Source organism: Mus musculus, chromosome 3 (genome assembly GCF_000001635.26).
Source record: "Mus musculus strain C57BL/6J chromosome 3, GRCm38.p6 C57BL/6J".
NCBI classification, from domain to species: Eukaryota; Metazoa; Chordata; class Mammalia; order Rodentia; family Muridae; genus Mus; species Mus musculus.
The window spans coordinates 28,625,707-28,653,267 of NC_000069.6; the positions used below are offsets into that span (position 1 = coordinate 28,625,707).

The 27,561-nt window shown below is 41.8% G+C and overlaps 1 protein-coding gene across 11 annotated transcripts in view; it reads left to right on the top strand.

The window, feature by feature from the left end:
• Tnik (TRAF2 and NCK interacting kinase) overlaps nt 1-27,561 on the top strand; it is a 408,685-nt gene that overhangs the window by 363,806 nt on the left and 17,318 nt on the right. For 6 of the 11 annotated variants that reach the window (XM_006535518.3, XM_006535521.3, NM_026910.1 and 3 more), the window contains 6 exons: nt 4,725-4,909; nt 12,682-12,811; nt 20,891-21,055; nt 23,437-23,548; nt 24,321-24,491; nt 26,077-26,220. In XM_006535518.3, the coding sequence (XP_006535581.1) occupies nt 4,725-4,909; nt 12,682-12,811; nt 20,891-21,055; nt 23,437-23,548; nt 24,321-24,491; nt 26,077-26,220 (907 nt within the window). Of the gene's footprint in view, nt 1-3,705; nt 3,715-4,724; nt 4,910-12,681; nt 12,812-20,890; nt 21,056-23,436; nt 23,549-24,320; nt 24,492-26,076; nt 26,221-27,561 lie in introns of all 11 variants that reach the window. The other 5 variants (XM_006535517.3, XM_006535519.3, XM_006535520.3 and 2 more) reach the window with 1 other exon arrangement.

Sequence of the window (27,561 nt, forward strand, 5' to 3'; positions counted from 1 at the left end):
TTTCCTTATCTGTGGAGACATTTTCCATTAGAAAAATAGATGGCTGTGTCCCTTGTAGATAGTTTGCTGAGGACAACTTCCCCATTGCTGTTTGTCAGACCTGCATGAACGCAGCAGAATGCAATGGTTCTGAATCAGCAGGCCTTGCCATGGGTCCCAGATGCATGAACCGTAAGGCTCGCCATTACAGCTTTGAGGCTGGAGCTCTCCAAAGTATATTTTTGTGAAATTATGTGGAAAAAGCCCTGGCTTCAGGAACCAGCAAGCTATATTTGAAGCTTGGCTACCTTCAAGGAACGCTGGCTGGGATAAGTCTCATAATCTCAGTAATATGTACAATGGGACTAAATCTCATAATCTGTAAAATGGCAATAAAAATGTCTGCCCTCCTTTACTTACAAGATTGTTCAGGGTCTTAGGTTTCTGTGTGCAAAGGCATTGTTTAAAGTGGAGAGTGCTTTAGAAAGCCACTGTGATTGTTCAGGTTTCAGCCACAGGCACAGTACAACTTTTGCAATTAGGGTACCATGATTGTGTGAAGCTGATTCTCATCACAGCTGTGACTACCACACCATCCACAGTGAGTCAGAAACTCACACTCCTGGTGAAAGGGTTGCTGTTTATAAAGTAACACTACTCCATATGTCTACAGCCCAGGGACTGGTTATAACCACTCTGGTCCATTATTTTGCTTTGACCTTACAGTAGTAACAAGGATAGAGGGGCACGCAACTTTGTATCCGTTGCCCCGAGAAGGAAAAGAGAGGAAATTATTTTCTGGTACTGGATAGCATAGCTGCCAATTAAGTGGGATTCATATGAACAACTTATGGGTTTGTACAAGTCCAGAAATTAGCATGGAAATGGCTGTTGTGAGAAAAAAGCTCTCCTGGGTTTCCTCTGGTAAGCCCAGGTGTTCCAGGTTTTTTAAAAATCACTTCATTTATTTTGATGTGTTCTACAACAATCTGATGGAGATGAGAGGGGCAGCTTCATGCCCAAACCTCTGGCACTGTGGATCAGAGCAAATGCCTCCCAGTGCACTGACACCCCTGGGCATTTACTACCACCGGCCTGGACCACTGCAACACAGGAAGATGGTCATACCCGACCCAGCGGTTCTTAGCGGTGGTTGCTACCCACATCTTTTACTTAAGAGCTATTCAGCAAATCTCAACTCAGTTTTAGTTGTTACCCTTGAAAGTGGGAGGCAGCACTGGAGACAATTGTTGTGATACAGAAAAGGGGTGGAGCTAAACATTCTCCAGTTCCCAAAAGGGGTGGAGCTAAACAGTCACCAATTCCCAAAAGGGGTGGGGCTAAACATCCTCCAGTTCCTAAAAGGGGTGGGGCTAAGCGTCCTGCAACAAAAGGGAATTCCTCACAATATAACGCCTCTGGCCCGAAATGGTGAAGGTGCTGGGCTGGGAAATATTGAGCTCAGTTTTAGATCCCATCTTCTTCTGCAATTGTTTTCCTACTTGGATGACCCGGAATGAAATGAAAAAGTCCTTTAAACACCTTTTTAAAACTTATTTCTTGTTATTGCTAATTTAGTCATTTAATTTTTCTCATAGTAATAAATCACAAAGGGTAGCTGTTAAATGGGCATTACTTTCCACTGTACTGTGAAATTTTACCACGCTGCAGTTAGTTAATAAAACTTTTGAAAACAAATAACTTTACTTTCCCATAACCGAATGCGTGGCCTGAAGTCTATGTGCAGAAGCAAACATTAGCGGTATGTTTAGAGTTTAATTTTAATCAGGTATAAAAAAAAAAATAATTAAACTGACAATTTCTAAAAATCACCCACTGATCGGTTGAAACTTAAATAATAATTATTTACTTTGCACCATAGGGGAAAAAAAAAACACAGTATTTTGCCATATTTCCCTTTTAGTTAATATGTCCTCAAATATTTTTATGCTAAATAGCATTTTTATTTCTCCTCCCCTTTCAATACTTTTTAGCTTCAGGCTTGAGACAACCAAGCAATAAATTACCATAAAAGGCTCATTATATAGAGGAAATTGGAATTGTCAGAGGATAAAGTGTCCGAAAAAGACCTGAGTCTGGTAGTGGCAATATTGTGTCATGTCTATTTTCTGCAACGTTGATATCGCCCATTGTCCTAGTAATGAGCAAATGAAAACCCGAAGTTCAGCTGGCCACAGAGGCCACTGGCAGTGGAGGGTTAATTTTCTTTGGGGGATCATGTTTGATCACTCATTACTGCTACCTTGAAATGTTCATCAGTTCCTACTCTCTAAACTGCTACCAATTAAACTGAAATAGATTTGCAATTATTTTGAATGTTTCAGGAGAAAGCTTTTTAATAACACCAAAATTAAAAAATTCTGATTAAAACCAAAATTATAAAGCAGGTCATAATTTTAAAGTGTTGCTAATTACAGTATTTATGGAAATGTAGGTCATTTTAGCAAGTGAAACTCTCTTTAACTTATTGGGTAAAGGACTTAACTAAATAATTCTAAATAGATTTTTTTTTTTTTTTTTGTTGTTTAACCTCTCTTATCTTATTCTGAAATGTTAGAGATGAGGTAACCATGCCCCAGGGGGAAATGTATCAGTATTTTAAATAAGTCACAGTGGTAGTATTATATTTTACTTAGACTTTTTGATAATATAAACAAACTCCTTTAAACCATATTCTCTCTTTAAATTACAATAAAATATAGTTTTTAATAAGTAACATTTTAAATATTAGTTATTTTGTTTGATTGTATAACTTTATAAAAATCAAAATATGCAATAAATGTGTCTGATTTGTCCTTTTTGCTAGTTTGGAAGCTTGCTGTGTCCTCTTGCTTTCAGAGTCTTGACAAATGTGTGAACAGTTCGTCCCATAGTGCCCATCTAGCGTGTTCTCCATACTCCTTTTGTCTGATAAAGATAAATGTATCAGCAGCAATCAAGAGGAGATGTGCAGAAGGCTAAACCTAGATACTGGCCTTTCCTGGTTTGGGTGCATTGCCTAAGAAGCTAGAAGTATATTTGTATAAAATTCTCTGTGTGAGGAGGCTCTCCCCTTTCATAGTATGTTGTCTTTAAACACTGTTAAGCCTTTCGGATCCCATCCTAGATTCACTTCCACAGACGGCGGAGACTCGGGTTGTGTGTCGGAGGGAGTGTGCGTGTATGGCGAAGTCCCAGCAAGTGCATTCAGGAATAGAGTGTAGCTGCCATTTCCAGAAGCTTGCCCTTCATGGGGCCTTAAGTCAGGTGGCTTCGGGACATTATCACTTTCTGTTCAAGACATGAAAATAAAACAAAATGACTCTGACACATTCAGTTGACAGCTTGAATTTTCTAGATCTTAGTGATACGCCAGGGTGTTTGCTCCCTGAGTGTTAACAGTGGTGATTGACATGCAGCCACGGTGCAGGAATGCCATGGCCTATCGGTGCCTCAAAAGTCTAACTACCACTATCTATGCATGTTTATCATGATTTTTCTTCTAATTGGGATGATTACCTAACATCACTATGTCACAGAGGTTAATCTTACACCAGGTGAATTGGACAAAGACATTTCTGGACTGAAATAAAGAGAGAATATGGCCAACTCTTTTTTTTTTGAGAAAAAAAAAATGTGGGATTTAGTATTTTTCAATGAGTTTCTTTCTCCCTAACTCCCTGTCTCTCGCTGAATGCTCTGATTCCCACATGGGTCCCTAAATAGGGAGAAATGGTAAGACCAATGTCAAATTGCTTTTTCCTCATCTGCATGCTTCGTGCCATGGGCAGTTTAACCCATGCAAAGTAGAGCGGCCATGCTTCTGCAGAACTGCCTCCCTCCGCCTTGCTCTGAAAGCATGCCCATTCAAGGTAGTCAGACGTTCAGCACACTGTCTTGCACTATGCCTGGTGACTAAGCCTCGCCTCATCACATCCATAAGGCTCAAGGTCTCATCACCCTCATGAAAACTCGGAAGATTGTGTCTTCCTTTGGGTGTTTCCACGCTCATTTCAGCATTTCTCGTAAGGGCTTCTGCCAGGTGACTGGAATTTAAAAGTTAAAGATAAAACATCTGCTGTTCTGGAAGAGAACTGTTTGTTCGTTTGTTTGTTTGTTCGTCTGTTTGTTTGTTTGTTTGTTTGTTGCTCCTCTTGATTAACATCCCTGTGGCTCTAAATTTCAGTGGCACTAGGATTTGGGGTGGGCTGTCATTTGATGTGGTACTTTTGTCTTTTGGGGAATGACTTCATACCAAATGAACCTTGCTATCTACTCTGTTGTATATTGATGCTAGTTTTTGGTCCAGTAGTCCTCACAAGAGAGGAAAGGCCACCATGGCTTTGGGCAAGAATTCCAGGATACTTGGGGAACAAATTTGAATCCCATTTATTTTCCCATTCAACTCTGAGGGTGACCAACTTCACCCTCTCAAAATAAAAAGGGAACGCCACGTTTGTATGTATGCGCATGCACACAGCACGGCATGCACATATATGCACATGCATAGTCAGTCCCGGTATAACTATTGGTTTTGAACTAAGTTGGAATTGATTTCATCTCCCGTCTCTTAGCTTCTACAGACCACAAACATCGTTTTCGTAGTTCCATACAGTAACTGTGTTTGTCACGGTTCTCAATAGAGCTTCTTTTTTTTTTCCTTGTTGCTTAAGCTGGAGCTGGCTGGGAGATACAGCTTTGGTTGTAACTACATTTCATATGCTTACAAATTTTTCTTTTTGTAGGATCTGACGGCATTAGCCAAAGAATTACGAGAACTCCGCATTGAAGAAACAAACCGCCCCCTGAAGAAAGTGACTGATTACTCTTCCTCCAGCGAGGAGTCGGAGAGCAGTGAGGAAGAAGAGGAAGATGGAGAGAGTGAGACACATGACGGGACGGTGGCTGTCAGTGACATACCCAGACTAATGTAAGAAATGTTTGTTGTTGTTGTTCTGAGATAGCATCTATATAGGTTGTGCCTGAGGGTGCCCTGAATTTCTGTGCTTGAGCTAGCCTCCTGTCTCAGGAGTAGCTGAGATAACAAGTACCAAGCCCCATGCCTAGATCGAGACTGTCACTTAAAAGAAGACTAAGAAGGAACCAAACCAAAGCATGAGAAACACTAGCTGGGTACAAATCACCCATAGGTCACTGGCAAAGAGAACTGATTTGGGGGAATTGAGTTCTTACTGGGACACAGTTCTATAACTATCTCTCTGCATAGACTCAGTCACCTGGAGAGTGTAGTACTTCTAGGCCTGTGTATGCCCTGCCTGTCCATTGCTCTTAGATGCACTGTCCTTCAGATGGCTCTTTCTTTGTTCTTTGCAACTCTAAGACAAACAAGAATGAATGCACATGGCAACAGTTGTTAGCCCTGACCGACACACACACACACACACACACACACACACATGAAAGAATCAGGAAACAAATGAACATTTAAGGACATTCCAAGTGTTGCAGTTTTTCACTCCATCTTCTATGGCATCTTTTTTATTTGATTCCTTTTCTTTCTTTTTTTTTATGTGTATGTATGTATGTATGTATGTGTTCATGTTGACATGTGTGCATTGTACATGCTATACATATGTGCGTGTCCAGAAGAGGCCAGAAGTCAGTATTGGGTGTCATTCTTCAGATGCTGTTTGCCTTCTCTTTCAAGATGGATTCTCAACTTGGCCTGGTGCTCACTAGATCTCCTTTCCCCACCTCCTCAGTCCCCAGGATTACAAATGTGTATACCAGACCTGGCCTTCATGCTTTCACAGCAGGCATTGTAATCACTGAGCATCTCACAGGCATCTTCATGGACTCTTGTCAGATCTTCTCCGTCTTATCTTTGTATACTTTGTCTCTATGTATGTCTGCCTATATTTCCCCAAGTCACAGTCTTGCTCTTGTTTTTCTTTCTTCCCCCAGAATGAACCAGAAGCTCCATGGGTTGTTTTGTTCACGGCAATGGATTCTTGGGTTAGCTGTTTATATCCCATTCTTTTTTAGTTTTCTAACCCCTCTGAGAATAAACACAAGGTGACCTTGCCCTGGTTTGCCCTAACACTGATGCAATGCAACGCTTCCTTCCCCATATTCACTCTCATTCTTCTCCATTTCGTTGGGTTGGCTATCAGTATTTATCCCCAGATCATACTCTACTGACAGAAAATGTCACAAGACCATAATTATTGTCCTGCTCAATAGACTCTAGGACAGGGGTAGCCAGTCTAGACGACTGAGAGTTCTGATAGGCAAATCCAATAACCTTCATTGTAAATCCATGCTTGTGATTTTACTGTTGGTTATTTAATTATTGACAGCTATAAATATGCTAAGATATGACATTTTGAAACAGTTTGTATTAAATTGTCTTTTAACAGCAAATAAAATTGTTCTAGCAGCAAAACTACTAAGCCAGAACAACTCAACAACACATGCTGATTGTTTCCATTTTGTCTTGACTCAGCACTGTTCAGTTCTTCTAACATATGCTTAAAATTCCCTCTAATGGGCATACAGCTAGTGGGATAAAAGGTGATGATGAAATTAAAAGATTCCTAAAATTCCTACTACGTGTTAAATGCTGTACTAAGGGTGATGAACCATTGGAGGGTATGTACTTATATTCTGCCTTCAGAGTTCATATTCTTCTTTATAGGGAGAATGCAGGATAATCTAATCATTAGGGACAGATAATTGGGGGGAAATGTAATAGTGTTGTAAGCCCTCATCATATTTTGTGAATGATTTTTCCCCTCCGTCTTCTAAAGGAGAACTAGAAATTACCTTTCAGGGCAGAACATCCATCTTGCTAACATTCCCCAAACAGATCACATTGTGCTTCTCTGTGACTTTCTGCTAGTCTATTCTTTTGGATGTCACCTACCCACAGCATAGCCAGCTGTGAAGGAAGAGCCATCCTTCCTGACCCTACCTCCCAGGCCTCCATTCACTATTACCTCTCCAGGAGCCTAAGTTTGCATGTAGTATCTTGAGTCAGGATTGGCACTATCTCCCTGTTTGAGCTGAAGAGGCCCCTGAGGATGGGGATAGTGGCTGAGGGTTGACCAGATCGCTCAGGGATTAAGACTCCTCACTGCTTTTTCAGAAGATGGAGTACAGGCCTGATGCCTACATCAGGTGACTCACAATAGACTATAACTGCAGCTCCCAAGATCTGACACTCTCTCCTGGCCTCCACAATCACCCCTCACATGTGGCATATACTCACAAATGCATAGAAATGAAAATAATTTTTTAAATAACAATGTGAAGTCCAGATGGTGACCATGTCCTTCTAAACACAGTCCATTTTGTATAGTCTTATATAATACTGCATAGACAATGATAGCCACATAGCTTTCTTTCCTTCTGTTCTCACTAAAACACCATGTATGCCCACCTACTATGCTACTGTGGTGGCCCCTTTACAAGTCCTCTGCCCTCTTGTGCCTTCCATGCTCTGGGATGACTGGCCACCATGCTTTATCTGTCAGTCTCTACAAGCCCTTTCACCCCTGAAACCAATGATGAAACTTCAGCATCGATACAAATGCTGTAGCCCTTTTCCTTGGGGCAACAATACCCACCCCATCTCTCTCTCTCTCTCTCTCTCTCTCTCTCTCTCTCTCTCTCTCTCTCTCTCTCTCTCAGCTGTGGAGTAGATCTGTAACACTCTCATGCTCTTATAGAGACTGACCACTTGAGTTGAGGAAGAATATCTTGCCCACCTTTTCTATCCACTACGCTCTGCCAAACCAAGGACCTTTCAGAAAACAAGTGCCCAAAAAGCACGTATTGAATTGAATTGAGCTAAATTAAATCAGGACCTCCAGGAGCACTTTGACAAATCCAATTAGAGGGAATTATTGTCCCAAACCAGTAGTCTAATTACAGGAAACTTCCCGTATATTTTTTTCATTTGAATCAATGGTGGATTTTGTTTGTTTTTATTCAATTTGGGTTTTTTTTTTTTACAATCTTTGTAGGATTTTGGATAGCTAATTTTTCCTATCCAATCTCTATATTAAGAAAAATGACTTCTAGAACAACAGATAGTTAATACAATATATTTGTTGTTTGAGCCTTGGACATTTTTTTCTTACCATTCTTTTTTTGTTGTTGCTGAAAAAAACATTACATTGTTTAGGGTGGTTGCAGTTGACAGGGAGCTACTGAAGGTTGGAAGAAAAAAAGCCACAGAATCCACTGTGCCATGAAGTAGAAGGAGACTGCCATTAATAAAAGAGAGGAAGGCAACTTCATTGATACAACTTTCAAAGAAAAACAGAAAATATTTGCGATATGGTTATGAAGCACAATAGGAAGGACCTAGGTTGAACATAAGAGAGAATGAGAGAAAGGGGCCAAGAATGTGAGGAATTTCTAACATAATAAACCAAAGGTATTAAAGCTCCTCATAAAATAAATACATGGGGAAGGTCATGACCTCCACTGCCATCCAGATATACAACTATCCAAGTGGAAGTCAAATAAAAAGTGACTTGAGTAAAGAGCTTAGCTGTACTTACCTATCATTACAGGATAAATAGGTGGCCATAATAAAGACCATAAAGGAGAGCCTGCCAGAAGATTGTGCAAAATGGAGCAGAGCCTCAGAGACCTATAACAGATAAGAAGATCCCAAGAAGGAAGTAGGCACAGACTAGCAAAGGAAAGGAAGACCAGAGATGGGGAATGGAATAGAAAGAATAAACCAGGCAGACTCAGGCCTGCTGTGGGATGTGGGCTGTACTCTGCCTTTTGGGAAAAAAAAAAAATGTGTAGGGAGGTGATTAGAATATGTAAAAGTTTTGGAAATTTTCCGTAATCAAAAGCCACTACATTATCTTGAACACATGGTGGTAGAATAGTGCATGGGAGGAACAATTAATATAAGAAGCACAGAACCTAAAAATATATACACAAAATGTTCATGACTGAGCAATCCTATATAGCAGGGCTATCTCGGGCTAGCTAAGAGGAGTTGCTTACCATGTTAGAAGCCAATTAACTAAGGGATAAATACAGATTGCCTTTTCATTCCATCAATAGGGAATATTGCTGATCAAAATAATGTAAAATATAACTTGAAACGGTCTAAAATTAATAGCAGATGAGATAGTTCTGTCCCATAGCTGTCAAAGCACAAAAATGGACTGGAACACAAGAATGTAGTTAAGAATATTTAGCTAAGATTAAAACAAGCAGTGGGCAACAGAAAGCAGAACACCTGTTATATGACTAATTGTTGACATGTAAATCAAGTCTCCTAGGCCCAGTGTAAACCTTTAGACCAGAGAAGCTGGTCTTGTAGAAATGACTCCATAAGCATTTGAAAAGGGATGTTGACAAAAGGAGTTCTGTAATGGTAATTGTTTTAATTAAAAAAGGTAGGTAGGTAGGAAGGAAGGAAGGAAGGAAGGAAGGAAGGAAGGAAGGAAGGAAGGAAGGAAGGAAGGAAAGATGGAAGGGAGGGAGAGAGAGAGGGAGGGAGAGAGAGAGAGACAGAAAAGAAAAGAAAAGAAAAGAAAAGAAAAGAAAAGAAAAGAAAAGAAAAGAAAAGAAAAGAAAAGAAAAGAAAAGAAAGAGAGAGACAAAAATGGAAAAGATTAACTACATATATAGGGAGGTTTTTCCTTTCTGGAAGTGGGTTTTTAAAAATCTCTTTTTAATGAAAATGTATCCATATTTACACTTTCTCTGATGTAAATGTTTGGATAGAATCAGAACATTATCAAGATCTTAAAAAGAAGTGAGACTCTCTGTAATAATGGAGCTGTGATCTGACAGTGCCAACCTGGCAGACGTCCCCAGCTCAGCCTAAGGCCACGGTAGGAACAGAGAATGCCTGATGGACAGACAGGAAGACCCCTTCCCTGGAGGCCTTGATCAATACTTATGTATTAATCTATTGGGTTCATGCCATTTTCTCTGAAGCAAGAATTTAAGATCAAGTTTCAAAGAAACGATGGAAGAAGCATTTGTTTTAAGAACTACTTGAATTAACCAATATATTCATATGCCAGAATTGATCACCACAAAGGCTTTCCCACATTTGGGAACACAGTTAATATCAAGAGCTCCTTCATGGGACAGAAAGAGTGACATTGAACGTTGGCCTTTGACCTTTATCCCAAACACATCCATTCTCACCCCACACACAGGTGAGTTCTTGGAGTCAGTTAAGAAACTGAAATCCAGGCTTCCCTGTGCATTTGCTAATCTGCTTTCACTGATATCATTTTGCTTCTCCATTTGGGTAAGAATCCTTTCCACTGCTGGGGAACCAAACACCGAACTTGAAGAACTGTGCCACTGAGCTACGACCCTAACCCTTGGCAAGAGTTCTGGCAGTCTGCCTGCTAGCATTAATCAGATGTAGTTGTTGATTGATGGGGTAAATATTTTATTAGATCTTCAGACTAGCATCAGATTTAAGAAACTCCAGACAGGTTTTGGCGGTGGTAGTTGTTGGCTTTTGTTTGTGTGATAATTTATTTTATTTTTTAATTACAATATAATTACATCATTTTCTCCTCCATCCACCAATCATCCCACATGCCCCTCCCTATTCTCTCTTAAATCCATGGATTCTTTCCCTCGCTAAGTGTATATGCGAATAAATGCACAAATGCAGCCTACAGAGTCTACTTAGTGTTGCTTGTATGATGTTTTTACAGCTGACCACTTGGTATTAGATAACCAATTAGGCAATTCATCCCTGGGGAATACTGATTCTCCCTCTCAGTAGTCATTCATTTCCTGTGACTCTTCTTTAGGGGTGGAGCCCTATCACATTGTCCCTTCACCAACATGGCATGTCAGCTGGTGGTATCTTTTTTTATTTTATTTTTTGAGGCAGGATCTTGTTCTATAGACCAGCCTGACCTTGAGCTCATGGGAGGCCATCAGCCTCTTACTTCTAAGTGCCGGAATTAAAGGCATGTGCCTCCACACCCAGCAATCAGGGACAGTTTTAAAAGTACATAAAAAGAATCAAAGGGCTAAAGTAATAAATGTTCTTAATAGATAAATAATTCCTTGATACCATTTCACATTTTAAAACTGATTTTAAACATAATCATTTGCTAAAACAGCAGAAAGGAATCCATAATAATAAAATGCCAGATCTTGAGCTTCTACAACCACAGGTTCTCTACTTTCCAAGTTTGTAAAGCAGACAGTTGGGGTGCAAGGGACACAGGACACTTAACTGTTGATCATCCAAGCAAAGCTGAAGTGTGATGGTCTTTCCCGGGTTGGGCACTGGCACTCTCTAAGTGGCACAGGGCACATGAGAAATTCCATCTCTGCCTCACGGTGTTGACAGCATCTTGTCAACACTTCCCATGGTACCTCTCTTGAAAGTTCTCCATATGTCTTTCTGCATCGATCTCCTGGTTCCTGGGTGAATTTCATTGCATGCTCAGGTTATCTTTGGTCTTTGGGAAATATGTAACACAGCAGGAGGAACAGTCGCAGACTAGTTGTACGATGGTATAGGCTGAATAAGCAGATTTTTAGGAGAGTCATGAGTACTGCATATAAATGCTAATGTTCTTCTAGAAGCCACAGATTTACAAATCAAAAGCCCAGGAGTGAGATGCCCTTCAAGTTGTTAATCAGAAAACCCTCTCAAAATCTAAACAAAACAAAAACCAAGTAAACAAACCACCCAAAACCATTTTCATTGCTTGGTTGCCCACCAGAACTTAATTGCAAGACCCTTTTGCTAACAATACCACAGACTTTGTTCACAGAACATGGTAAATCAAGTTGACACTGACCTGGCTGTGTAGTGATAAGCAAAAGGATAAACAAGCATGTGTTCTAGTGAAAGAGAAGGAAGGAATGAAGAGACAGTATGCTAACAAATTAAAAATCTCAAGGCCAAAGCTATGGCTCAGTTAATATAATGCTTGCTTGCAAGCACGGGGACCTGATTTCAATCAGGACCTATGTAAAAATGGCATACATGGTGACTTGTGCCTTTAATTCCATTTCTGGGATGACAGAGACAGGAGGATCCCTGAGGCTCAATGGCCAGCCAGCCTAGCCTAATTGGTAAGTTCCAGATCAAAAAGAAATCTTTCCTCAAAGGAAGTAGATGGCTTTCTTTAGGATAAAACCCAATTCCAGCTTTTCCCACATCATATCATACACACACACACACACACACACACACACACACACACACACACACACATTAAAGAATTATAAATGGCAGTAAGAAATGTTAAAGAATAAAGGCTAGTGGGACTGGGCATAGATAGTTCTTGAGACAGTATTTTAGATAAAGTATCTATCTCTTGGAATAAAAATAGAGGAAGGAGAAGAAGCCAGACAACAGACAAGTAGAGGAAACACCAAGTAGAAAGGCAGGGCAAGGTTCCCTTTGTCAAGAAGGTTGGGGGGCATGGTGGATGTCTCTGCTGATTCCATCATTTTTCCTTGGAAATCAGGAAGCTCTCAGAGTCTGAGTTGAGAACAGGGTGGAAAATAGCTTAAGATGCTCCAGAAATGGAAACTCCAACCTAGGCGCGTTAAATACAGAATATTCTCGAAGTCGCTGCAATAATCACATGAATAATGTTAGTGGCAAATTTTATGTCATGTGCATTTACTGCAATAAGAAGTGAGGGCAGGAAGTGGTATTTCCCCATGTTTGCACATTGGCATGACTCTTCTTTCCCACCTCAGACCCACCGGAGCTCCAGGGAACAATGAGCAGTACAACATGGGGATGGTCGGGACACATGGGCTGGAAACTTCGCATGCGGACACCTTTGGCGGCAGCATTTCAAGAGAAGGAACCTTGATGATCAGAGAGGTAAGTTGGTGCAGCAGCTGTCAGAAGGACATACCTTCCTTAAATGACTTTCCTATTCAAACTTTTACATAGGATGCTTATGCATATATTATAAGTGTTCTGGCTAAACAGGAGGATAGGAACCTAAGAGTCTTAAGTGGATGAGTGATTTTAATTATCTGCTGTCTTTTTTTCTGGGTCTTCCCAAGTTTCTGCAAAGTGACTTAATTATGCATTAGTCCCCATTCTTCAATAGGAGCTATGCAAATGTGATTATAAAATCTGAGCCTGAGGACATAAAACTAGAAAGCACAGATGTCCTCAACACCAGGAAAACAGAAGTGAATGGCCTTTATTAATAGCAAGAATAGTTTTTCGAGTCTCTTCCCCCATGAATGGTTTGTTCCTTATGGATTTCATATAAAATGCTCAGTAATGCCAAGAAACTGTGCTAGAGAACAAAGAAACACAGAAGTCAACTAGGAGGCGTATCTTTGGCATTTATTTTTATCTTTAAATTTTGAGGTTTAAAAAAAATTAGTTACTTTCATGTGTATGGGTGTTTTGCCTACATGTATGTCTGTGTACCAGGTGCATGTCTAATGTCTACAGAGACAAGAAGAGGGGGTTGGATCTGCCTGGAGTTGCAGGCACTTGTGAGCTGTCATGTGGATTCTGGGAATGGAGCCAGTCCTCTGGAAGAACAGCTAGTGCTCTTAAATGCTGAGTCTCCCTCCAGCCCTTGGGAAGGTTTTTTTTTGTTGTTGTTGTTCATTAAGTCTGGGAACATGGCTTCATTTTTTGGGAAGCACATGTTCCCCTTCACCTTTCACTGAGCTCCCCGCTGTATCTTTGTTAACCTGAAGTGCCCCAAGAAATTGGAAGCCATCTTCTGTCTTCATTTTATGTGATTTTGAAAGTAATGACAAGTAACATTGAGAAATGTTGACATTCGTACCCCTGCATCTGTTTTGGTCCTCTGTAAAACTTCATCAATGGGTTACAGAACTGGATCCATGTATAAACTGCTTACCACTTGAGTATGAAGACAAGAACTTGGATCCCCAGAACCCTCAAAAAAGCCAAGCAGGTTGGGCAGCCGCTTGAAATCTCAGCACTCAGGAGGCAGAGGCAGGGACTCCCTGGAACAATCTCCTTACTTAGACTGGCCAGAATTGGCAGGTTCTGGGTCTGGGGAGACACTGCCTTAACTAATAAAGGGGAGATAAATAAAGGGTAGCACCTTGCATCATTTTTAGATGCGTGCACACACACGCACACCTTCATAAATAGTAGCATATTGTATAAAATGGCTGAGAACATGGAATTGGCTAGTAAGTAAATATAAGTGTTGATAAAAGTTCACTATTTGGGCTGGAGAGATGGCTCAGCAGTTAAGAGCACTGACTGCTCTTCCAGAGATTCTGAATTCAATTCCCAGCAACCACATGGTGGCTCACAACCACCTGTAATGGGATCTGATGCCCTCTTCTGGTGTGTTTGAAGCCAGCATAGTGTACTAACATACATTAAATAAATAAATAAATAAATAAATAAATAAATAAATAAATCAAGAAGAAGAAGAAGGAGAAGAAGGAGAAGAAGGAGAAGAAGGAGAAGAAGGAGAAGGAGAAGAAGGAGAAGAAGGAGAAGAAAGAGAAGGAGAAGAAGGAGAAGGAGAAGAAGGAGAAGAAGGAGAAAGGAGAAGAAAGAGAAGGAGAAGGAGGAGAAGGAGAAGAAAGAGAAGAAGGAGAAAGAAGAAGAAGAAGAAAAGAAGGACCAAGAAACAAATGCTCAAGAAGTAAGGGAGATTTTTTTAACATGTTTTCATTGGAAATTTTGTAAATCTGTCTCATAAGAAAAAGATATGGGCTGGTGAGATGGCTCAGTGGTTAAGAGCACTGACTGCTCTTCCAGATGTCCTGAGTTCAATTCCCAGCAACCACATGGTGGCTCACTACCATCTGAAAGGGGATCAGATGCCCTCTTCTGGTGTTTGAAGACAGCTACAAGTGTACTCATGTAAAATAAATAAATAAATAAATAAATAAATAAATACTTTTAAAAAGTAGTATATATTTTTTAAAGGTTCACTATTTTATTTTATTATCACCATAAACTCCAGTCTTCTCTAGCTTCTTACCATAGCCCACTCCTCCTTCTAAAGCATAGACAGACAGAATAGTCATCCTCCCTTCAAACAGGACAGGTCTAGGAAACTCCATTTACAGACTTTGCTCTCCAAAAGGACAGAGGGCCTCTAACAGTAGTAAGGAAGAAAGAAATGGTAGTTTCTAAATGAGTAAGACCTTCGAAGTAAAATTGGCAGTGCAGTTATAACTAGAAGACTAGCTCGAATAGCAACTTGCTGGAATTTTTATTTTATGCCCCTGTCAAATCTTTCAAGTAGACTTTAAAGAATGCTTCCCAAGTGTCAACAACATTTTTCTTTATACAGACAAGGCTTCTCACTGGCCTGGAGTTTTGTTTTGTTTTGTTTTTTACCAAGTCAGGTAAGCTGTCTGGCTAGTGAAGTCAGTGGTCCACCTATCTTGGCGTCCTAATTTCTGGAATTACATTCATCTTGGCAATTTAACTCGGGTCTTCAGGTGTGCAAGGGCAGCACCTTATTATCTAAGCCATCTCTTCAGTCCCAAAGTGTGAGGTCTTAAAATATCAAACTATTAATCAGATGCTTCAGATAGAGAAGAGAAGAAAGAAAGGAAAGGAGGGGAGGGGAGGGGAATGGAAAGCAGAGGAGAGGAGAGGAGAGGAGAGGAGAGGAGAGGAGAGGAGAGGAGAGGAGAGGAGAGGGAAGAGAGAAGAGTGCTGGTGGAGAAATAGGGACAGTCTATAAAGAAGTAGTTTGTGTGATTATGGAAGACAAAAATTCCAACGATCCTTGCACCTGTGGTAGTATGAGTCCCAGTGCAGAAGTGGGTAAAGATGAGATGTCTCAGCTCAAGTAGTGAGCAAGACTGAGACTAGGCAAGCCGTGGGCTGCAGGGATGGCTCAGTGGATAAGAAACATCTGCCACACAAGGATGAGGATCTCAGGGTGAAACCCCAGAAGCCATGTAAAGCCAGAATTGCTTGTGTGCAGATGTAACCAACATGCCTCTGTGGTGAAAGGACAAGCAGAGACAGGAGAATCCCCAAGGCTTGTGCTTCAACTAGCTTGGATTACACACCGCTAACCAACAAGAAATTGTCTAAATAAGCCAGAGGGTGAGGCCCAACACCCAAGCCTGTTCTTTGAGCTCTCTAGGTTGTGCTCCTCCGCTGTGGGCCCACATCCACAAATACAACCACGTGTATTCCACACAACATTTATTTTAAACATTTCTTCTTCTGCCTTTTGTTCTATTCTGGACCTCTTGGTTCCTGCTACCCCCGGGAATGATAATCCTGCTACTGATTCCACTAATTCAAAAGTTCGCCTTCTTGATGCTCAGTAACAGTGTGGCAGACATGCCTAGAAATAATATTTAATCTGCGTACCTGGTGGCTCAGTTAATTTGATACATAAGATCAACCATCAGATGAGCCCTGAGGTTTAAAAAGAAACCTATCAACAACACATATATTTAAAAATTAATTCAGGCTACAGTAAAAGAAAATAAAATTTACAAACTTCAATTGTATCTTGTTGTGATAAGATTTAGCTTATAGGATCCTGTGAGCTCACTTCCACAGGATGGACATCAGACACTCATTCAGCTTATTCTTCAGAGAATAGAAAGAAGAGCTCTGAAAGACTCTACTGGCCATGCTACCTAGGACTGTCCCACGCCTAGTGCCTTGGTGCTCTCCCTAGCTGCTGTCCTTCTGTGTCCTCCTGTCTTATCTTACACCTCCATGGAACCATTTTCCAGTCCACTAGAGTGTGCCACACCAGCCAGGTCTTACCAGCCAGCTCATCTCCAGTGTCCCATCTCCTGGAAATGCTATTTTGCTTTTTACTCCCTTCTATTCTTTTCTGCCTCAGCTTTCCTTTCTAGAAGCCTTTTCTGGCTGTCAAGGATAGCAGCGCTTTCCCGAAGCTCCTCATGTCCTCTCTAGTTTCTACCCACCTACCCCATAGAGTAATAACACTAGGTTATACCATGAAGCTTTTTATTATAAGTAAAAAAGAAAGGACACACTTTTACAGAGTTTTGGGGGGGAGTAGGGACTTGTAGATAACGCACACACAAAAAAAAAAGAATTGAAATTCACAAACTATTTATATTCATATTCCATGGAGGAACTCGAGGCACAGTTAGTGGGGTACCTATGTAGGGGTGGAAGCAGAAACTAAAGAGAGACAAGGGCTTCGGTGGCTCCTGCATGCACTCTGCCCTCAGCTTTGCTTGCCTCCTGCCCTCCCTGTCTCTCCACAATCCCCTTCTCTCTCCTTCTGCATACCTGCATCCTCATCTCTTCTTGTTCCATTACGAGATCATCACCATAATCTACTTGGGCTGCTGGCAAAACTTAATCCCCATCTCCCAGTATACATGGCCAATTCTCTTGGGAATTCCATCCCACTTGTTACAGGTTCCCTCTTCTGGTCCAATAAGCTATGACCTGGCGGTAGCCCTCATTGCAGCTGTGCTCCCCAGAGCTGCTGAGCTCCACCAGAGAGCCTGGACTTTGAGCCTTGCTTTAGAAGAGTCATTTGGCTGCCTTGCACTGCACATTTTCCTTCTGTAAGGTAGCACTGATGAAAGCTGGCCTACGGTGTTCCTATGAGGACTCGGTGGCACATGGTAGCTAGTGTTCTGTACAGTACCTGGCATGTGTCAAAATACAGAGCATATTTGTGCTCATCCTCCAGAGAATGGCGAGGTTATCAAAATCAGAGAACTTGGGATTCTCTTAATGAGATTCAGGAATGCAGGGCTGTTCAATTTCCTTTGTGTTCCCAGGAGAGAGCCTAGAGCACAGAAGGTATTTGATGAGAAGATGCTGGCTGATGGAACCAAGGGGTGATGACTCAGATTCAAGGGTCGTTGCTTCAGGCTTTCCATCTCTGAGACACATCCCTAGCTAGCCCTTCACGTCTTTCCTTAATAACCACTGTATCTTTGTCAGTTTCAAGGCCTGGAAGAAAATGCCATTGACACAGGAGAAACTTAAAAACTGTAAAGTGACAAGGTGTGATGTATGCTCTGAGGAAATTGGGGGGAAATGTCAAAAAGCTTCTCAGTACAGAATGGAAGCTGGGGGGGAGGGAAACACTGTTTAGCACATTATAAAAAGCAGGGCCGCTAAGATGGATGGGAGAGAGCCGAGCTGCCTAAGTGTCACAGAGAAGATGAAATGCTCAACGCGGAGAATATGTACCGGTGCTAGCTCCTGATCAACACTGCGACAAAATGAATTGAGGAGTGGGCCCTCACTGGGACAGTTTGTAGTCCAGGAAACAGATGACACTAAGCTTAGGGGACATTTATCAAGCTTCCTTATGTATGAATCACACACACCCTTGGGATCTTGGGGCTATGTTCTGTTCAAAGAAGTGACTACTTGGATTTCCAGACGGAGGCAAGTGTGGGCCAGAAACTGTACACTCAAGACAGAGCCTGGGGGAAGCTGAGTATGGTCCTTTCTTTTCTCTTCTTTTCTTTTCTTTTCTTTTCTTTTCTTTTCTCTTCTCTTCTCTTCTCTTCTCTTCTCTTCTCTTCTCTTCTCTTCTCTTCTCCTCTCCTCTCCTCTCCTCTCCTCTCCTCTCCTCTCCTCTCCTCTCCTCTCCTCTCCTCTCCTCTCCTCTCCTCTCCTCTCCTCTCCTCTCCTCTCCTCTCCTCTTCTTTTCTTTTCTTTTCTTTTCTTTTCTTTTCACTCTGGCTGTGTATCTGAGCAAAACTACTTAGAAAAGGAAGGGTTTGGTTTGGCCCTGGATATGAGGGAATGTAGTGTACCTTCTGAGGTAGGGAAGGCCTGGTGGAAGGTGGGTAAGGTGGCTGGTTATATGGTGTCCATTGGTGTTTGTGTGTGTTGTGTGTGTGTGTGTGTGTGTGTGTGTGTGTGTGTGTGTGTGTGTGTTTGTTTGATGAGGTTACTCATCAGACTTCCCCATTCTTTCCCCCCAGTTCTCAAATTGCCCATTCAGGACACATTTAGGGTGGATTTTCCTTCCTCAGTCAAAACTATCTGAAAGTGCTGTCTCACAGACACACCCAAAGATGAGTCTTCTAGGTGATTTCAAATCTAGTTGGGTTGAAGGTGAATGCTGAGCATCACTCTAGACCAAAGAAACAGCATACACTTTTGCCAATACCAACCGTAGAGTGCAGGGGAACATATCTGTCATGTTCCTGGCTGTTCTGTGTTAAGCAAATTATTCCATATGTAGTTGGCATTCAGCAATGCTGAGCTAAGAAATGGAGAGGGAAAGGAGGCAAGGGGAGTGCAGAAGAAACAGGAGGGAAATCATTACTTGGGTCTGCCCTAAAGAATCCCCAGTGAGCCAGGTACATACACAGGGGACCGGGCAGAGGTGTGCATAACAAAGGGCTTGGTGAGCAATTGGAGACAAACCACACAACAGGGAAAATAGTCACCAGTGTGCTGATGTCTAGAATATATAAAGAACTCAGAAACCTCAATAGAAAAAGAATAATGTATACATGAGCAACGGGGATGTCTTGAAAGAACATACACAAATGGCTACTGGATACATGGAAAACTATTCAAAACCATTAGCTGTCAAGGGGATGGAAACCAAACTTAAATAAAAATCAACAGCTCAATCAGAATGACTATCATCAAAAAGACCATAAGTCGTTGGTGAAGGCAATGGTGTGGAGAATGGGACGCTATATTCTTGATGTGACATCATTTAATAGTTAAAAGTAGAACTACCACATGATCTGGCAGTCCCACGACTGGGAGACTCTCTGAAGCGAATGAATTTGATATGTCAATGTGCCATCTGCTTGCCTACATCAGCACTGCTCATACCTGCTGAAGAGCGAGAACCACCTTTTCACCCATCACCCTATCAATGGATGGAGAAACTGTGGTCCGGACATAAAAGGCAAAACTATTTAGCCATTAAAAGAGCGAGATCCTGTTCTTTAAGGCATGATAGATGGTATTGGGGATCATGACATCAAGTAGAATGGTACCACAGGATCACTCTCATATCTGGGAACTAAAGCAGTGATCTCACCCAAGCTCACAATGGAACGGTTGTTGCCAGGGGCAAGCATGAGCAGAGGGTGAGACATGGAAAATGGTTGATGTGCAGGTACTAAGTTACCCTTAGACAGGAGCAAAAGGGATTACAAAACTAGCCAATTAAATGTACTGGGTTTGGGGATTTTCTTTGAATTCTTTTTGTTCCCTTGGATGTATGGAGGTGGCTGTGTTTAAAGCATTTAATTCCTGTGTTCCTATCAATAACAATCTTAGAGCTTATTTATAGAGCACATGTATAGCTCTGTCTCTATTTTCCAATAATCTGCTAGAGCATTTCTATGACTTGGGACTCCTGTCAGGTGTGCCTAATTATTGTTTGTCCTTATCACTGACAAAGAACCCTATGAGTTGGATAAATAACAGCTCTGTGTTTTCTTGAAATACACAGATTTTTCTTTGGGGGTGTATATGTTGATACATTCATTCCAGTGCTTTTCATATGGATTTGGGCAGTTGTTTCAATATAATCTGACAGTATGGTCTATAAATCCAATTATCTTGTAACATGCTCGCGCCCGCACGAGCGCGCGCGCGCGCGCACACACACACACACACACACACACACACACACACACACACCACACATACTGCAGAAAAGAAACTTGCCAGCTCTGGTCCTAACTCTGCCTTTATCTGTGGCATCCCTCATGTATTAGCATAAGACCTGAAAGTCAGTCCACTTACTAAATATTAACAAAGCTAAATGTCTTTATTTTCTTAGGCAAAGTACCATCCTATACTCCCCAGTACATCAGTTGGGAGTCTATGGTATTTGTGGTGAGGTATTGATCTAGGTACCATCTTAGACTCCCTGGAAGATTAGTTTGGAGCCTGTTAGTTTTAGCATGTATAGAGTGATAGCACTCTTCAGTTCGTGCCCTCTCTCTAATGGACCCTATGTGTTGTATCCCTCAGACGGCTGAAGAGAAGAAGCGATCTGGCCACAGTGACAGTAATGGATTCGCCGGTCACATCAATCTCCCAGACCTTGTACAGCAGAGCCATTCGCCAGCTGGAACTCCCACTGAGGGGCTGGGCCGCGTCTCCACTCATTCCCAGGAGATGGACTCTGGGGCTGAAGTAAGTGCCAGGCAGTAGTCATGAGAGTTCTGTTCTCCTCCGTGGGACTCAACACATTAATGACTTAAACAATCAGGCTTTGCCAGACTCTCTGAACCGTGTTCAGTTGGTTTCTGCTATATGGCTACTTATGCTAATATTTAGAGAAACCTTATACACAACAAGTTGTCATTTGTCGTCTGGCCCAATTCCTCTGTTATGGATGGGACTTGAGAATAGTTAAAATCAGAGAGGTTAGATGACTTGTCCAGGACACACAGCTAGTTTACCACAGAGCTTGAGCAAAAACACAGACCTTGTCTGTATCATAAACTCATGGGTGAAAAGACAGATCAGGTAGACTTCCAGGACAACAGTTGCATTGACTCATTCAACCTAAGTGTGACTTGAAGAAAGTGAAGTTGAAATGGTTTGTTTCTGAAAGATAAGCTCTTGATGTTTAATGAATAAGAGATTGGCTCTTTCTCCAAGTTGCACCAGGATTATGAAATAAGATGTCTTTTCAATGTGGAAGCAGACCCAGGAGAGTCTGAGGGAGCACAGACAGTTCTTAGAATTATTGGATGAATCCAAGGCTATGTCATGATTCATGGTAGTCCTGAGACTGGCACACAGGCCTTCAATATTTTTATAGAACATGTATATGGTTGTGTTTGACATTACCCACACACTGAATCCTGTGAGGCTCATGCTCTTAAGATGCCCAAAGGGCAAGAAGGAACCCGTGAGCATCTTGAAAATCTCAGCATCTGGTTGTAGCACCATGCAGCATGGGCAGATGTTTTCACCCAAAGTCCTCTATCAGTACCAAGGAGGGCCCCTACAGAACAGAACTTTGGCCCAAATGCTGCTGCTATCCCAGCTGTAGGAGGAGATGTTTTACCATCTCCTTCCTGGACTTTTAAGGATGAATGAGAAAACATGCAAAAGATGGTTTGGGGAGGGACTCCTATCTGGGGAAGAGGAAAGGAATTTGATATCAAAGGGTAGAAGGAAGAATACTGAAGGGAATTGAATTGAATCTTGGTGAGTTAGGAAACCAAATTGGATATTTGCAAGTTTGTCCTTATATGATTAGAGCTTAGGAATGTAGATTTGTTTTTAAATAAAAATATAATAACAAAACAAGAAATTATGCCTAAAACAGGAATACCCACAAAGAGTTCTCATGATGTTGAAAACTGGCGTGTTTGTGACATAAAAAGGATGAGCAGGGAGCTTGGCAGATGGCTCTGCTGGTAAAGCACCTGCCTCTCAACCATGAAGAGCTGAGTTCTGGTCCCTAGCATGTGTGTAAAAAGGCAGATGTGGTGGCAGAGGGCTGCATCCCAGCACCAGAAGTGAGGGAGAGCAGAAACAGTCTCATTGGCCAACCAGCTAGTCAAGCCAAAGGGATGAGCTCTGGGTTCAGTCAAAGAGTCTATTTCAAAAAATAAGATAGATGAGTGATCAAGGAGGACACCTGACAGGAACCTCAGACCCCCACGTGCACATGTGTACACATCTCACACACACACACACATGTATATGCACATGTGCATGCACGTGCAAGCATGCATACACACACACACAAATGGGTACTGTAAAAGGGAAGACTCCAACAGACAAAAGTGGACAGAGTTATAGCACCTCTTTTGACAAAATTCAATTATATTATGACATCAAATTCTAATATTAAATATATTTTCCCTAATCTAGTTCTGACTTCATGCCTTTATGGAGTGGTCTAAGCCCTTGGGACTTACTTAAAGTAAGTCCTCCAGATATATTGCATATAAACTCAGTGACTGTACCAAGTCCCCATGTAACGCATGTGACATGAGCATTCCCTTAAACCACCGAGGGAAGGAAACATCAACCCCTAGATGAACAATCTCTGATTAAAGTTAACACTGTTAGAACTAATTTAAATCCATATCAGGCCAGAATGGTAGGGCCCAAAGGCTATATCTTCCATGAGGACATCTCTTGACCTGACTGTTCTGGGATGGAGCATTGCTGTGCCAACATGCCTTAGATTTTGCTTTTCTTAACATCATTTGGTCAATGCCTGATGACCTGACTTAAAAGTAGAAATAAGTTCCGTAGGCACAATGGCCCATAACATTAGTACCGATATCAAGGTGCCACTTGCCATCTGAAATGTAATTTTCTTCCTGAAGCACCCATAGTCTGATCACTAATGAAGCCCTATGCATACACAGTGTCTACAGAGTCCCAGAACTGGAAAGAGACTGGACAGAGGCCTAGGGACTCTCGGCTTCTTAGAGAGTGGGAAAGGGACAGCAAAGGAGTCTGTAGTCACTGTCACGACTGGGCAAAACAAGGTCAATGCCACCTGTGCCTTCAGTGCTGACTTCTCCTTCTTGCTTTTCGAGCAGTATGGTATAGGGAGCAGCACCAAAGCCTCTTTCACCCCCTTCGTGGACCCTCGAGTGTACCAGACATCGCCCACTGATGAAGATGAAGAGGATGATGAGTCTTCAGCTGCTGGTGAGCAAGCCTGGCCCTGGCGATTTACGGACAGGCATCCTTTCCAGTACAGCCCAGGGACAAAACCCATCAAGTCAAGAGGTTACACCATTTATGGCTTACAACTCCCCCTCCCCTGGTCTTAAGATAAAGATAGTTTTAAATTTATTATTCTGTGAAATTCCTAAAGCAAATTACTTTCTTTCTTCCCTCACCAACCCCTGATTTTTTTTTTCCTACCATGTTTCTGGAAGAAACCCAGAGGTATCCCAGGACACTAGGAAAAGCCATCTCGAAGCCATCTCGAGACTTACCACATATTTCTCAAAAACAGTTTCTGGGTACACTGCTATGCTCATATAGTGTGGCACTGAATGCTCCATGAATGTGTGTTGAGCTGTGTTGGGCCCCAAGCGTGTGCTTTCGTTACAGGTCTGGCTCACTAAAAGGATGGCCTTGCTTCTTTGCCCTCTGCAACTTACTAATCCTTGAAGTCAGCTTATATGGAATCTCAAAAAGGGAACCATGCCTTGCTTATAATTACAGGAATGGCATATTGTATTTGTGAGATTAGTATTCATTTTCTATACCATTCAAAGGAGTGTCTATAAGCCTGTTTTGGTAATGAACAAAATACTGCTTCTGCAAATGTGCTTTGTCCTACTGAAGAGTATAAGATAGGTACTGGTTCATAGTTCCTGTGCCTTTGGTATGGACACACCCTAAGCCAAGCCCTTCCTCCATCCTTCCATTGGCAGCCTGCTACTGACTTCTCTAATTCTTTCTCTCAAAGCCCTGTTTACTAGCGAACTTCTTAGGCAAGAACAGGCCAAACTCAATGAAGCGAGGAAGATTTCAGTGGTAAATGTGAACCCAACAAACATTCGCCCTCATAGTGACACACCGGAAATCAGAAAATACAAGAAACGCTTCAATTCAGAAATACTTTGTGCAGCTCTATGGGGTATGTTGGTAGCTTTTGTATGTATGTTTATTTGTTTGCTTTGCTTTCCACTCGTAAGTCAGTTTACCTTCAAGTATTAGACGCCTTTGGCTCTTATCATCAGAAGGCACTAGGAGATAGCTGTTAGGAAACTGATGTGGGACTGCCTAAGGATTGAGCAAATGTAGATTTTTATGTAGGAAGACCTGGTATTCAAGATGGCATGTAGAGTATGAGCAAATCAGTATCAACACAGAGCTAGCCAGCATTTGATGCACAGCCACTCTTTGTGAAGCACTACCCACAGTACACCACTTTCTGTCTCTGTGACTTATGCAGTATCCTGCAAGGGGTCTCATGCCATTACCTTCATTTCACAGCTGAAAAACAAGCCCCGCATATTTTAGTGACTCCCCCAAGGCTGCATCGTCATCAGTAATTGAGTAAAACTTGAAATGAACAGCAAAGGATGAGGCTTCCTTTTCTGTTGAAAGCTTCAATGTGACGTTCATATCAAGTAGATCTGCAGTATTAGCTGGGTTCAAACTCACTGTGGGCATGGGGAGAGTTTTATCAAAGTCTTGGCCTCTACTTCTCACAGCATCATAGGAAGATCAGGATGGGGTCTGCCTGAACCCATCTCCATTGCCAGGCTTGGATTGGGACATCACGGTTTTATAAAGCTAAGAGCATCTGCCTTGTCAGCAGGAAAGAATATCAAAACCTGGGAACTGTCCCACATGAGACACAATGGCTTTTTAGAGAACAACATAACCACATTAAATGAGATAGGGCTTGACAAGTGGACAGTCATGGTTTTGGAAGACAGAAAAGTACCAAGGGATGTTCAAGCTCTACTACACAGTGAATCCTCCATGTAGGTATATTTTAATAAGTGGATAACTAATCTTTTTAGCTATGGAATTTTAGGGTAATAATTATCTAGACGAAATGACAGATCTGCCAGCTTTGGGATAAGAAATACTGCTTGCGAGAGTGCTAGGGTAGACTTGGGAAAATGAGAACTCTTTAAAATCAATAGTCCTATGACTCAGCTCCTTGTGAACTGGCTTATCATTTCCCTGACCAAAACCGATAGAACCATCAGTGTGTGTGAGAGAGGACCAAGGGCTTCCATACTGATAGAATGTGGAAGTGGAATCTTTCGTGTTTTGAAGGTAGATGGGTTAGCTACCTCAGAAATCAGTGGATGAATAGGTGGGTACTGGGGTGGTGAGTGCTCTAGGAAGAAAGAAATTGGGTATATAGGGATCACAAAGAAGAGGAGACCCTTCACAAGGAGGAAATGACACATTTCCAGTTTTGCTGACTTGCACATCTCTGCCTAAGGCTCCTCTTGGCAAGTACTCTCTGAGCTAAGTAGTAAGTGGATAGGTGAGATGTATTGCTCTCTCCACTTCACAAACTGAGACTGTAGTCCTGTTACCAGAGGAACAGCAATATAAAGTGTGAGCTGTCCCTTCTACTTCTACACTGTCTACCCTAGCAGCTACCTGCCCATTTGTTGATATGAGCATGAAACTGTTCTCTGGGTCACATAGGGACCCATAAAAGGTCAATCCTTGAGTGTGTCTTAAATTTGCAGGTGTGAACCTTCTGGTGGGGACTGAAAATGGCCTGATGCTTTTGGACAGAAGTGGCCAAGGCAAAGTCTACAACCTAATCAACCGGAGGCGGTTTCAGCAGATGGATGTGCTAGAAGGACTAAATGTTCTTGTCACGATATCAGGTATGTCACTAAGCTGACCTGACCCCAAGTGTGCCCAGCTAGGAAGGTGACATCCTGGTCTCTGGAGAAAGTCTGCCTAGCCAACTGCACGAGATGTACAGCACTGTAGCTGGGAGGAGATCACCAACCCGTACTGTAATGCTGGGGGTCTGGACGCCCAGGAAGATTTGCCTGTGTTTTAAACCTGCATGAGGCAGACCCATACCATAATAGCTGTGTATTTTGGCCTTTACCTCCCTTAAAACTCAGCAAGAATCTTCTCAACTGTCTGGGCTGCAGTTACTACCACACTCTCATATGGAGAATATAAAAATCTAAGCTTCTGGAGGGGAATTAGCAAGAAAAATATTTCTTTAGTCTTTTTTTCTCAAAACATCGGCTTATAATCCACTAATGTTTTAAGATGGACAGTTCCAGTAGTGGGTAGCCAATTCTACAAAGAATATAGAGTAGCGACATCGTTATTGGTATATTTTTACAATATTGATAACTTTTTAAAATGAGGAAAAAGGCTTTGTTAGACAACAAGTAAGCCTCATTGCTAACAAGTGAAAAATATAACTGGTGCCTATGCTTATTGATAAGGTGTTTTTTTCTTCCCGATGCTGTTTGACCAGATCACTCTCTTCCCTTTTGACTTCATCAGCTATGAAATCAACAGTACCCTGTATGTGTTAGAGCCACCCGGAAAATGTGAAAACCTAAACTGTCCTTAGACCTGGGTCCGAATAAAGTGCAGACATTCAGCATAGCCCTGACACATTCCCATCCTGCAGTGTACTTTATGCGCTCTTGTCTTCATCTTTATTATGCAAAGAGACCCCATGGGGCTCCTGAGTTGAACCTTGAAGATGAAAGTCTAGCTCACCAGGTGTGCTTGTGGTTTGAAAAAAAAAATAGTCTCTTAGCACTTAATCCTCTTTGTGTTCTGCTCTCTACTGACTATTTAGAGTTTTATCATTGCAAATTAAGATTAACCAAGTGAATTGTACTATGATTTGCTTTGAGTTCTGTGTGGCCTTTGTTTCTGGCCAATTGCTTTCTAGGTTACTACAGTCCCAAATCAAAACTGAAACCACACATCTGTCTGTCCACTATCCAAAGTGGAAACGCTATCAGAGAGTTCAGGTTCAGGCTAGTGACCATCTTCATCCTTCAGGGTATAACTATTTCCTCTTATAATGGAGCATAAAGGGAGAAAAAGGATAATAAAATAAGAAGGAAGATTCTGGAACAGCTTTGTTCCTATTGACAAGGGAAAGATGGAGCAGAGCCCCGCCTCACTGAGGCAATCCTAAGCACCTGAGCTCTAGGCTGCTGCTAACAATGAATGAGCAGCAG